The sequence below is a fragment of the Serinus canaria genome, chromosome 1A, assembly GCF_022539315.1.
Source record: "Serinus canaria isolate serCan28SL12 chromosome 1A, serCan2020, whole genome shotgun sequence".
In the NCBI taxonomy this organism is placed as follows: Eukaryota; Metazoa; Chordata; class Aves; order Passeriformes; family Fringillidae; genus Serinus; species Serinus canaria.
Genome location: NC_066314.1, coordinates 66,090,463 through 66,103,588, shown reverse-complemented (window position 1 = coordinate 66,103,588; position 13,126 = coordinate 66,090,463). Strand labels below are relative to the sequence as shown.

General features: G+C 45.0%; 1 protein-coding gene across 1 annotated transcript in view; it reads right to left on the bottom strand.

The window, feature by feature from the left end:
- WNK1 (WNK lysine deficient protein kinase 1) overlaps positions 1-9,665 on the bottom strand; it is a 98,805-nt gene extending 89,140 nt beyond the window's left edge. The window contains 1 exon segment of the mRNA XM_030238085.2: positions 8,742-9,665. Coding sequence (XP_030093945.2) covers positions 8,742-9,518 — 777 coding nt within the window. The 5' untranslated portion in view covers positions 9,519-9,665.
- Between the last annotated feature and the right edge of the window lie 3,461 nt (positions 9,666-13,126).

The window sequence follows — 13,126 nt, the reverse complement described above, 5'->3', positions numbered from 1 at the left end:
TTTTGGGGGTTATTGTTTGCATATCATCAGTCTATCCAAGGATAGAAGCAGTCAAAATACATTCCGACCGGGGTCACAAACTTGCCACCAACAACCAGCACAGGAGAAGCAAGTCACAGGTGCTCCTGAGAGAGGAAAAGGCCCAAGGAAAGCTGGGTAACCCTGTCAAACTGGGTATTTTAAACTATTACAAGACTACATTAACTGAGCAAAACCAGACAAAATGCACATGGCTGTTGGTATCAGCCTTGTACTATCTTTCACTTATCTCAGCAAAGCTGTTTCAGATTTTTCCCAGCTACATAAAAAACAGATTGCCATTCCTGTGCTTTTCACATTCTACCAAACGGTGGCATTCAACTCAAAACTGCATAATTGGGTTTTTCCATCTTGACCTTTCTGCTTTCTGCTACCAGCCCAAATCTGCTATCAGAACCCACTATCTTCAAATTCTGATGCAATGAAACTAGAAATGGCTGAAACATACAGATGAAAGGGATGATCCAGAACAGCTAAATCGAAACAATATAACTCCTACCTCATATAAGAGGCCTGAAAAAGCTTATTTCCCACACTGTCTGCTGTCTTCTTAAAGCAGGAGGAGAGCAGCTCAACTGGGACCTATTGAAAGGTTCTATCAGTGACTGCTTGTCTAACAAAGGCAACAGCACCAGAACCACTCTGGGCTATGGCTCCAAACACAACTTGTGATGTGGATGCTACTGGAATATCCAAACTTCCTCTTTTTTTTAATCTTACTGGTAACATCTGAGGAGTCCTGCTAAACACTTGCAAAATTAGAAGACTTGAAATGCACCACAGTGATCCTGTCCTGAGAACAAAGACTCCAGAGAACTGCTGCCCACAGATGAACCAGGTGACTTCAGAACCATGCTCTGGGGCACAGAGATCATGGAAAAAAAAACGGCATCACCTACATTTAAACGCATTTATTCTGGTGTCATTGACACATCACTTTGAAAGCTCATAGATATTTTAGTAACAAGGCCATCAAGCATACAACATCCTTTCTAAAGGATTTCTAGAGTCTAAGTGTATAGGCAGCATTCCCAAAGATTCTGCTTAGACCCAAAATGACAAATTCAAACTTAGCAGTTTGCGTAATTCAGAATGAGCTACCCTTGTAAAAACTGCTTACGGTTTTAGATACATATTAATACTCACAGAGCTTCTAGAAGGCTATGATATAACAACATAACACTACCAGTCCCATTTTTATCAGGCTGCCATTTCCTTTGCCAAAAAATCACCTGAGAACATGTTAAATTATTTGTGAGCCAGGCAAAGTAATGCAGTGCTGCTTGGAATTCCCCATGCAAATCTTGAAGCACTTCAGAATAATCTGGATGTGCAATGTACCTGCCATCACCAGGTGAAAATGACAAGTGGGATGCAGTTCAGAAGTGTGCCTAAGAACTGAATCTGAATTTTGGTCACTGCATTCTACCCATTACTTTATCCTGACTTTTCTTCTAAAAAGATTTGCTAACACTTGTGATGAACTTGCTGCATGGATCTCCTTTTGGGTTAAGAGGACAGCATAGCACAAAACATTATTAACACAAAGTTTATCCTCTGCAGCACAGAGTTAAGGGGTATTCTGCAGGCTGTGCCCACAAGACAAGACATGAAGAAGCTCCTTAACATGACTTCAGGTGAGGAACAGATTCAATCCTCATCACCCCTCTACTTCCCCAAGCTCTCCCAAAGGGAATGAGGGGAACTAAAACCACACATTGAGAAGTGTTGGTATGACAATCTGTAAATATACTGAGGAAACTGGAAATAGAGTAGAAAGAAGGACAGCCATAGTACCTTGACCAAAAACATTCTAACACTGTTTAAGGTTCAACACACACTAAATGATTTTCAAAATTACCTACAAGACAGTCCTAGGGAATGGAAGCAGCTTCCACAAAAATACTTATGAAGCCATAAAAGCTGAGTCTTGTTCATTTGGACAAGAATTTTAATAATAAGATTTTAAAAGATATGCAGATGGTTCCTATTAGATAAAAGCCTTTAACTACTCCAAGAAATCAATTTTCAGCATCACAAATCCTGCTATTTAGAATAGAAACTGTTCCAAGTGTACTGGAAGAGCGTTTTCTCCAAGTGTGGTGTACACACATCATGATCTAGTTAAAACCACAGCATCATTATCTGAAGTTCCAAGAGTCAAAACCAGTAACTTCCTAACATCTGCTATTAAAAATTACCACCACCACCAACAAAATCCACAAGCACATGCTAAGTCAAGACCAAGTCCTAGGCCCAGCTGCAGGAGCAGTGCAAATTTATATGATATTTATTATCTTTCTTTCTACTTAAATGTTACATAGATTATGTACACTGACAAACCAAACAGAAAACCACTCAACTTTTATTTTAACTCAACCACAATTTGAAAAAACCAATTTATAGTCTCAAAAAAAGGTTGGTAATCTTCACAGGAAATGCATGACAGGAAGCATCAAGATTGCCACTGCTTAGCACCAGCTCTGTCACATGCAGCATGGAGAACCTGGGTGTCAATCAGAGCTGTGATGTTTAACAAGCTGCTGCATGAAACAAAACCAAAGACAAAATAAGAAAAAGAACATGTGGCCTAGAGGGATGTTGCTAACCAAAAGGTATTGAAAACTGCACTGTACTGTGCACTGCATCCATGGAGACTACCACAGATCTATTACTGCTTGTTTTATTTATTACTCTGCTCGACAGCTCTCAAAGGACTCTATACAGGATATCTCCAGGGAGCTTTTATCAGGTGGGATTTTTTTCCCTTACAAAGAAAGATTATAGACCTGGTACTTTCCCTCAGTCCTCAAAGGTTTTGTTATGAAGCTAAGTGTTTTAAATCACAACAGCCCAAAACAAATCTCATTTAAGAGATTTAATTCTGCACCTCTCAAACCCACACAAACTGACAAAAAAGAGCCTATTTATTTCCATAAGAAATGCTGCATTTTCAGAATGTACTTATCCGATTATATTCATTGCCTCACAACCAGACAGTTACAAATTGACCCACAGCCATCTCCAAAAGTGATATCCCTTTGAGGTAAGATTATTTTCTTAAGTAGAGGTCTCCCAACAGCTGCAGCTCCAAAATGTACTTCAAAAGCTCCCTTCTCTCTTTCAGGGTCACCTTTGTCAAGTCTGAGGGAGCCTGATCACTGTTTATACTTCTGCAGGTAATTAGTCTGGCCCCTTTCCCATGTCATTTATCAAGATGTCAATTGTATCAATTACAGCACAAACACTCAAGAATATGGCTGGGTTGTCATCTTTAGCTAAAGGAGAAGATTTCGCATCAGAGATTTGAAGACAGTAAGTACCAGTAATTTTTTCTGCCCTATGACATAGAAAACCAAACGCAAAAATTTAGACTTCGCTGCACAAAATTTCAAGTTCCCTGCATATGCACACTTGTAAAGCCAGCATCCTGAAAGTGCCATAAGCCCACTGAATACTTGCAGCTTTACAGATTTTACTTTCAGTATTTCACAATTTGTAGAGCTGAAAACAGAAGAGATAATAAGGACAGCATGATGTTGACAGATTGTCACATACCTTGATTAATCTACGTTTGTGACAATGACACAGCTGGCCCAGAAGCGGTCAGAAACAGGAGGCACACTGCTGCTACAGCCACATAACTGTTCAGAAACTAGTAAAGCATCATAAACACTGATGTGAGGTACAGGGTAGGCATGGGAGCCAGCATACTGCATTAGACTTGGACTTGATCTTCCAGTAAAAGTTTCAGAAAATGTATTTTTAAATAATCAGAATTAAATCACAGTCAGAGCTTTCAAAGAATGCGTATTTGTTGAGGGATAACGACTATTTCTCCAGAACTAACAGAATATAATGCTTTCCAACAGTGCTTGACAGATGAATTCCAGGTCCACACTTCTCAGCTTCCTCTCACTGCAGAAAGGTCTAGATCTGGTTTTCCATTTTGCTTTAATGTAGCTACATGATTGTGCATCAGAGCCATCATCTTTGCAGTCAGGACTCCTAGTGAGCAATATGCAACCAGCTTTTTAAAAAGGAAAAAAAAAAAAAGGCTACAGGATGCCACAGTTATGTGATACAAGACCTTTTTTGGTTGTCAGACTCGAATGTTTCAGAAGTTGCACATTCTCAGTTCTGCCACCCCAGAAAGAATAGAGAATTTTAAGAATTATACATTGACTTCAGCAAGCTGATATTTGTCATGGTAAGTCTGCAGTGGAGTCTGTACCCCAGAGTACAGAAACTGCATTCCATCGATGTCTGCTGACCTAAAAATCACCATTAAATATAGCTTTAAGACTACAAGATAAAGATAGGCATCATTAAATCTGAAGTGCCACTGAAAGTGAAGCTACACATCACATCCAATCTACTTCCTGCACTCTGAGTATTAAGTTAACATTGTTAGACTCAGAAAAACTCTGACAGATGGAAATATTATTTAGTACCTCACTGTTTCCTGCTACAAAGTGTCACTTCAATTATCATTTTTACAGAGTGCACTATAGAATCTCATGGTTCACATCCAGTTCTGGCATTATGCTTGTTCCAGCTAGTTTTTCATTGCTATTTCCTATGCAAGAAAAACCCATTTGCAACCTGGAGTGTCTGTACACTACACTTGGTTTGTAGTTAGACATCTGTTAGAGAAGTGCACACATGTAACCTACACCAATTTATTACTCAGATGGTTTATAACTGAAGGTAAGCAAATTCACAGTCAGCTTTCCCTCAAAGCAGTAATGATTTCAACAAACTTCATGCACCACTTTTACCTGTCCAACTCATTTCTTACCCCTGGAGTCTGATCCTTAGGGAGAGCCCTCCAGTTCCTTCCTAATCCTTCAGCAGCTCAGGGGTTAAGCAGAATAACCTGACACAGCACTGAATCCAGAGTAAGAATGGCAAAGCAACATATCAGCAAGAAGGTGCACTCATGAACTGTGGGCGCTGACTGCCCAGCCACCCTTTCTGTCAGGGAACACAAGGGACAGGAGCAAAACAGCTCCCAGCAGACACACAGTGCTGCTCTCCAGTGCTCACCATTTACCATGACCAACCATGCAGATACCTTTACAAGAACAGTTCCTTGAGAATGCCTCCTTCAAAAGAACACACTGCCCAAATCAAAGGTAAGTCTTCAAATGCCTCACAAATACACAGTTCAAAAGAAGCCAAGTCACCTCCACATCAGCAAGCACATCCCTATGTGAAAAGTTACTAGTTTGAATAATCCAGAGCAACAATTCTAGGGAGAAGACTTTGCAGTCCAGCAAGTGACTGCACTAATATGCACTGTTCTGTAAATCAGCAGTTAAATTACAGTCTGGATTTAAAACCACTCACACAGGGACTCAAGAGGGATGACACAATAGCACTAAGATTTGGCTTTTGCAGCCAGTAATGTGACCTCCTACTTCTGGAATACGAGTATTACTTTGCAAACTTAAAGCATTAGGGGAAGGCATCACAATTTAGCCCCAACATTACCTGAACAGTACAGAGGAGACAAATTCACTGCTCAAACATCATTTACAAAGATCACTCTTGTCAACGTCTACCTACTTAAAAAACCTTTAATTAGTAACCCTAACTACTATTTTGGTCAATTTATGAGATGTGCTAATGACAACAGTAGGAGGCACACTTGACTCAGAATAACTAAAGCTGAGATGAATACATACAAGGGGAATAAAAGTATCTGAAGGCCAACACCACATTAACAATTGCCTTGCAGCAACTGAAGCTGAGCACTGGCAGAAGCAGTAGCTGCTGAACTCCTCACACCTCCACTACATTCACAGCAGAGCAGGTATGTCACATTTGAACATCTGCACACAATATTTTAAAGTAGGTTCAGTAACAATTTGCTTCATAGTGACAAGTCACAAAGCAAACTAGGATAGTCCATCAGTCACACCTGTGTCAAGTTTTTGCTAGATTCAACAAAATTGACTCGCATCTAGGAAAAAATAAAGAGCCAGGACCTTGGCTTCCGGGAGATACTAAGAACACAGTAGGTCACTCAGTGAATTTCAGCTCTTCCCCCTTCTACTTCCTCCACAGTTCAATTTATCAAGCAGAAGGGGCAATTCAATTACAAGGCAATTCAAGAGCCTTGAGGACATGAGCAATATCCTCCAGTTTCACTAACTTGGAAACACAAGCTGCATTTCATAAACAGCATCTAAACTTCCTTTGAAAGGAAGCATAGTCATAGTCTCAGGTTTTGATCTTCATTGCTACAGACTACATACAAAAAATTAGGCATAGTTGCATTATTCAGAATTTAAAAGTCATTCTTCCAGACACCAACACAAAATCTTCAGTAGTGCTGTTCAGAAGACTCTGGGGAGGTGGGACACCTCAGATGCCTGAGAAAAACTGCTATTGCTGAGGAACATTATTTCAAGATAATTAAAAGTAACCATCAGGAGTTATGGTTACTGTAACACAGCATGGAGAAAAATCATTCACATTTCCCTAATAAAATAATTATGCTTTGAAGGATCACCAATTCTCAAATCATGGCATCCTGGAAAACCAATAGCATCTAAGTTTCAGTCCATCTTTGTGAATGCAGATTTCATTTTGACACAAATCATGCATAACAAATATCAACCTGTCAACACCTACATTTTCCTATATAAGAGGATATACCCACCATCCCAATAAATACCAAGTTCCTCCTTTTCTTTCTATTCACAAACAATAAAATAGGATTTAATCTTAAAATATTCTACTAGCTATAGAGTCTAGCTCCTCAGCAAATACTTTTAACAGCTATAAAATGTACATTCCTGTTTTAAACTTGACACTTGGTACTGACTCCTGAGAGGAAAAACACAGCCTTTGGAATCTGGCTTAACTTAACCCACAGGGCCCTCCTGCAATGCACTTCCTCTCTGAGCAACACATCAAGTATTTCCCCCTTGCAAATATTTTCATTCATGCTTTTTGCAACTTGTCAATTTCAATACTACCCATGAATTTCACCAACCAATTGAAAGCCCAGCAACAAGCCCTTTAAAAATGAGCTTCTTTAATAAATTCCTTCAAAAGTGGTGCTTCTTCAGACAGTTTGTCCATGTGGTACTGATGGTGAATAAGACACTTCAAGAGGCAACATTAGTGAAAGGCAACTGATGCCAAGCTGACGTTAGTTTCTGATCAGTAAGTGTGAAGATTAAAACAGTCTCCAGAGATTAAAGTCAAAGAACTCAACAACTGGAAAGATTAAAATTTCAAATAAAATCATACAATTTTGATAGGTTATTAATCTCCTCACAGTTCAAACTGCACAAGTAAAGCTTCAGCAGAGCCCAACACTTGATCATTTGACTTTTAATTTAAATTCTGTGCTGAAACAGACCACCACAGCAAGGATGTAGCTAGCTTGGAGGAACAGGTCATGCTCAAGGGTCACAAAGAAATCTGGAAGTTTTCTCCCACAGTTAGTAAGCACAGAATAATGGCAGTAACATAATGAACCAAGATACTGGTAGAATGCTTGAGCAACCATCCAAAAGCAAATATTAATTCAAATTAAGAAATCTTTTAATAAATACCCTCAGCTTGACTGGAAGAGATATACAAGTGCTTTTGAGAAAGTTCTGGTGCAGTTCCTGCAATCAATCGTTTGTGAGCCACTGACTGCTTAAAAACCCCACAAAGAGTTTTGGGAGTTTCACCCAATTCTCTTTTGTCTGCCCCAAATTTGATGGAAACACAAACAATAATAAAGATGTACTACATGAGCCCTTCTATGAATTGCACCAAAACCCAATACTAAAAAACAAACACTAAATCTTTTAATTTAACTCTGAGGCTTTGAAAGCAAACCAACACACCAGGTATTTGTTCCTGGTACTCCAAGCTCTTCCCACTTCTTTCCAGGTTGTTGCACAGCAACCTGTGTCTGTTACACAAGCTGTGACTCGCAGGAAACTAAGGGTGTTCTTGCCATCCTTAAACTGGACTCCTACAGAACTCTGGCTCTGCTCAGTCTAGCAACTTGATAAAAGAGCAGTGTCTTAGTCCAGTTTAATCCACCAGCCATCCAGAAAGGATAAACTTTAGGGTGTTTTCTAAAGCTTTGGAAAGATAATTTCTTTCCCTGTCCCTGTTAACAAATACGAACCCTGAAAGTTGGAATGAAAAATACAGCTTTACAAAACTAAATGGTGTGATACAGTGCATGACTTGTGTATATTCTAGAGTTATCTATCCCACAAGAATCCACTGGCACTATCTATGAAATGTCTGTGAAATTAATGTTTTCACATTTTTTCCTAATAAAAACACCTCAACAAATTCTGAAACGTTCAAGTCGAGGTTCACTTACACATCTTCCCTCAGCCTCCCTGAAGCTGCACACAAGTGATTTTACAATCCTCCAAGCTACCTTTTGGAGGTATAAAATGCAAGACACTATACGAAACAGAACTGCAGCACGTTTTGTGATGATAAAGCTAAAAGACTCTTCAGAGAGCACAGTATTTAAAGTAATTAAAAGGCAAACTGCCTCTATGGAGTCCTTTTTTGCAAACGACTGCCTCAGGTAAGGTTTGCAGCTCCTTTCGAATTAAACAGACCTCGAGCTGATGGGTTTTATCCCCTTCAAGCACAATGACTAGCACCTGGGAGAGTGACTGTGCTGTGATAATTCACTTTTTTTTTAAATTTATTTATTTTACCTGTAGCTCGCACCAGGCAACTTCCACAGTGGTTTCAGTATCCAGTCCTTTATACACAGTTTTGAAAGAGCCTCTTCCAATCTCGATGTCAAACTTCAGGAAGCGGCCATCCGGGGAGATGCCCACTGCCTTGGTCTCAAGCTCTTCGATGTCTTCCTGCTGTGTTCTCCGCTCCTCAAATTCCCGGCTGGCAGCTGACAGGCTGCCAGCGACACTGGTAGGGGGTAGCGCAGTTGCCTCATCCCCCCCCTCCTCCTCCTCCTTGGGCAGCAGCGGGGCGGCATCCTTGGCGGCCGGGGGCTCCTCAGCAGCCTGTCCTTCCAGGGGGAGCGGGGCGGGCGGCGGCGGCCGCGAGTCGGCCTCGGCGACGGTGACAGGGGCGTAAGGGGTCCGGCCGGCACCCGAGGGAGGGAACACCGAGGGAGCCGCGCTGCCTCCCGAGACAGGGGCCGAGGGCGCTGCGGGCTGCAAGCTGGGCAGCTCCAAGGCCGTGGCGTTGGAGTCGCAGATCACGCTCCGGCGGAAGAAGCGGTGCTCGGTGGCTGCCGCCCCTCGGCTGTCCTTGTCCATGGTGTGGCGGCGGCGCCGGTACTCCTCACTGCGGCCTCCGCTCCCCGGTCCACCGCCCGCTCCACCGGCGCTGGAGGCTCCGTGCTCGGCGGCTCCCAGCTTGTCTCCGACGGAGCTGTCCGAGCTGGAACCGTTCTTGGGCGGCGGCGGCGGCGGCACCAGGAAGCGCGGGCTCGGGGGGCCGCTGCCGGCGGCGTCCCCCGACATGGTGCCCCGGGGGAGCGCGGCTGTGGCGAGGCGGCGGCGGAAGGCGAGAGAAGGGCCGGTCACTGAGCGGGGAGCGCGCCCGGCCGCGGCTGCCGTTGCAGCTGCAACAGAGGAGGGTCCCAAGGGCTCCTCTCGGCGGAGCTGGGAGGCTGGGCCGGCGGGGTGGATCCCCGGTCAGCGTATGCATCCATCCTGCAGCGGGGAACCGGGCAGCGGGGCCGACATGGAGCACCGGGAGCAGACACAGGGCGCCGGGTTGGAGTGGGGGACGGCGAGAGAAAGGAAAGCCCGAGCACCGGGGAGGCCCCCGAGCGGGGAGACGCCGGTAGCTCGCCGGCTGCAGCTACTCCCGGCGATGGAGAGAGAGCGGGGCCGGCCGGGCTGCGGGAAGGGGAGGGAAAGGGGCCGGGACGCGAGGAGGGAGCGGGGCGCAGGCCCGCACGCCAAGAAAGCCGCCGCGCTCAGTCACTCGCTTCGGAGCGGCAGAGGCCCGGGCAGGCCCAGGGCAGGGAAAGGGGTCCGGGGGGCTCAGCCCCGCCTCACCGGGGCGCCCATGGCGGCCGCGGCCTCTCCACCGCCCGGCAGGCGCAGCCACCGCCCGCGCGGCCGGGCCGCGCTCTCTCCAACAGCCGCGGCCGCCTCGCGCGGAGCCGGAAACCCTCCTCCTCCTCCTCCCTCTTCTTCTTCTCCTGCTACTGCTCCTGCTGCCCGCGGCCCACAGCCGCCGCTCCCCAGGGCTGCCGCTCCCCGGGGCCGCCGAGCCGAGTCCGGGTGGCGCCCGGCGGGCAGGAGCGAGCGCAGCCGCCGCGGCCGCCCGGCGACGCCTCGGCGCTAAATGGCGACGGCGGGAGCCCGAACCGACACACGGTCCGGGGGGGAGGAGGGGCCAAGCCGCCGGCCACGCCCCGCCCGCGCATCGTCCCCTCCCCCCACCGGTGGGGGAGGTGGGCGCGCCTGCAGCGCGCGGGGCACCATGGGAGCGGTAGTTTCCAGCGGCCGAGCCGCCCCAGAGGCGCTGCCCGTGGATTCTCCCGGGATGGGAGGAAGGGAGGGAGCGAGGAAGGGAGGAGGGGAGGGAAGGGAAGGGAGCGAGGAAGGGAGGAGGGGAGGGGGATCTCGTTGTGCGCCCAGGGCCAAGGCGCCGATGTGCTGTGGGGAAGCTCGTCCTGCTCGGCCTCCCCTTCCTCCACCCGCCCGGCAGGTCAAAAGGCACCGGGTCTGCCTTCGCTGCTCGTTTCTTCAAGTCTTGTGTTACACCCACACGTTAAATATTTTAGATGTATGTATTTATTTAGATATTTTCTACAGGTGATTAAATATATCTCAGAGAATATCCTGGGCTGGAAGGGACCCACAGGTATCACAGAGTCCAGCTCCTGGCTCTGCCAGCCCCATCCCCATCCCCAAGAGTCACACCGTGTCTCTGAGAGCATTGTCCAAATTCTCCTTGAGCCCTGGCAGGCTGTGCTGTGCCCACTGCCCTGGGGAACTGTTCAGTGCCCAACCACCCTCTGGGGGGAAAACCTTTTTGTAATATCCAACCTAAACTTCAACCTCAGGCCATTCCCTCAGGTCCTGTCACAGGCCACCAGATAGAAGAGATCAGTGCCTGCTGCTCCACTCCCCCCGTGAAGCTGGAGACAGCAATGAGGTCAAGTGAAAAACGCCAATCACTTGTTTTTCAAATTTTAAAAGTTTGAGAGTAGTAAAATGGTTATAAAATTAATAATATAATTAAAGTAATAAAAGTTTGGACATTTAGGATTTAGGACAATACAAGACAATAAAAAAAGAGTTACGGACCTCTGGGTACCTCTTTCTGGGCAACATAAGCCAGAAAAAGGACCCACATTAACAGAGGATTAACCCTTAGAAGCAACAGCCTGTTGCATATTCATACACCTCATACATGATGCATAAATTCCATTCAAACACAGGGTTCTGTCTGGCCAGTGTCAGCTTCTTCCTCTGGATCCTGACAGTGTCTTCAGGCTGAGTGAGGTGGGAAGAAGTTCGTTTCTTCTGATAAGGGAGCAATAAATTATTTTTCTGTGAAAGATTTAGGTGTCCTGTGGCTGCTACCACAGTGGAAGTACCTCATTCCTCTCTTTGAAAAAAGTATCTTACATAGCATAGTTTCTATTTTATGTTATAACCTAAAACTATATTTAACACACTACTTAAGAAAATTAATGCAGCATAACTTTCTAACATAACACATACAATATTAATTTTAATATTTGCAAAAAGCCAGTAATAAAATATGCATTTTTCACAGGTCATGTTTTCAAAGAGCCTCTAAAATTCTTTAAAATCATGGGAAACATTGAGTCTGTGTAATAAGCACTGTACAAACAAGTAGGGGGTTGGGGTTTTCCTCCATTCAGGCCATCTGAAGAGGCACTAAGTGGCCAAGCAACCTGAAATGCAATTAACTGCTCTGTAAATGTCATTATTCAAAGGAAAGAGAATTTGCAGTCTCTGCCCTTAACACAAGTGTTATCTTGTGGCCACTTCAGTCATGCTTGTGGCTGCTGCAGCTGAACCTGGGCTGTACAGCAGCATGAACCCTGACATGAATTGGGAACTTTCAGGTTAACAAGGCTTTGGCAAAGACAAGTCATCTAAATTATTTATATCATGTTCCTCTTTTGTATGAATAAACCAAAACCAAGCACTTTCCTTCTTGCAGCAGCAATCTTTTGAAGTCAACTGGAATGTACTGAAGAAGGAGTAAATGACTGTCAGGCAGCTACAAAGCAAAAACTACATTGAGGAAGAAAAAGAAAACTAAGAAAATTCCCTGAGTAAGTAATATGTTCCCAGCAAACACACTGTTGTTTTAAATACTTTTTTTAAAGTTACTTTTAAACCAGCAGTTAGAGGAAGTTGTGTGTTGCTGATGCGAGGCCTTAACTCCTTCTGCAAAAAGTAGCACAAGTGGCCCTTTCAGAGTTCCACAGCTCCCAGCACAAATCATCAGCCTGGGCAATTCTCATGTGCTTGTGCTCCTCACAAATAAAATTTGACGTAGTAATCAGCATACTGCTGTTTGTCATTCCATCCTTCTGTGCATCCTTTCTGTACTTCCTTTTTAGCCTTTGTAACATCAAACAAAATAATGGTACAGTCTTCACAAAGAGGACAAGAAGTGTTTTGCTGTACAGCTCCACAGTAAAGATTTCTGCATGGCTTAAGCCTTCCAGGGCTTGCCTTCACTGAAAATGTGGATTTAGTTTGTGTATTCATCAGGGTGCCACTTGAAGTGCATTGGTACCAAGAGCAGACACCTCCAAACCAGTGCTGAGCTGAACAGGGTAATTTGATTAGCAGCAGAGTGGCTGGATCGAAACTGATTAACTCATAATTCAATCTGCCTCCTCCCTGCTGCACTGCCAGCACCAGCAGCTCCTCTGGTGTGACTCTGGGTATCTGTGGGTGTCTCTGGGCAGCAGAAAGACAATTCCTGTGTAGCAGCAGCAGCAGCAGCAGGTGTATCCATGCTGCCTTTATACTGTTAAGAGCAGCAGGACACAGTAGCAGGGCTCCAGCAGGAGCTGACAATGCCGGCCCCATTCCTTTCCCTTTGCTTCTGTGGGTGCCTTCAC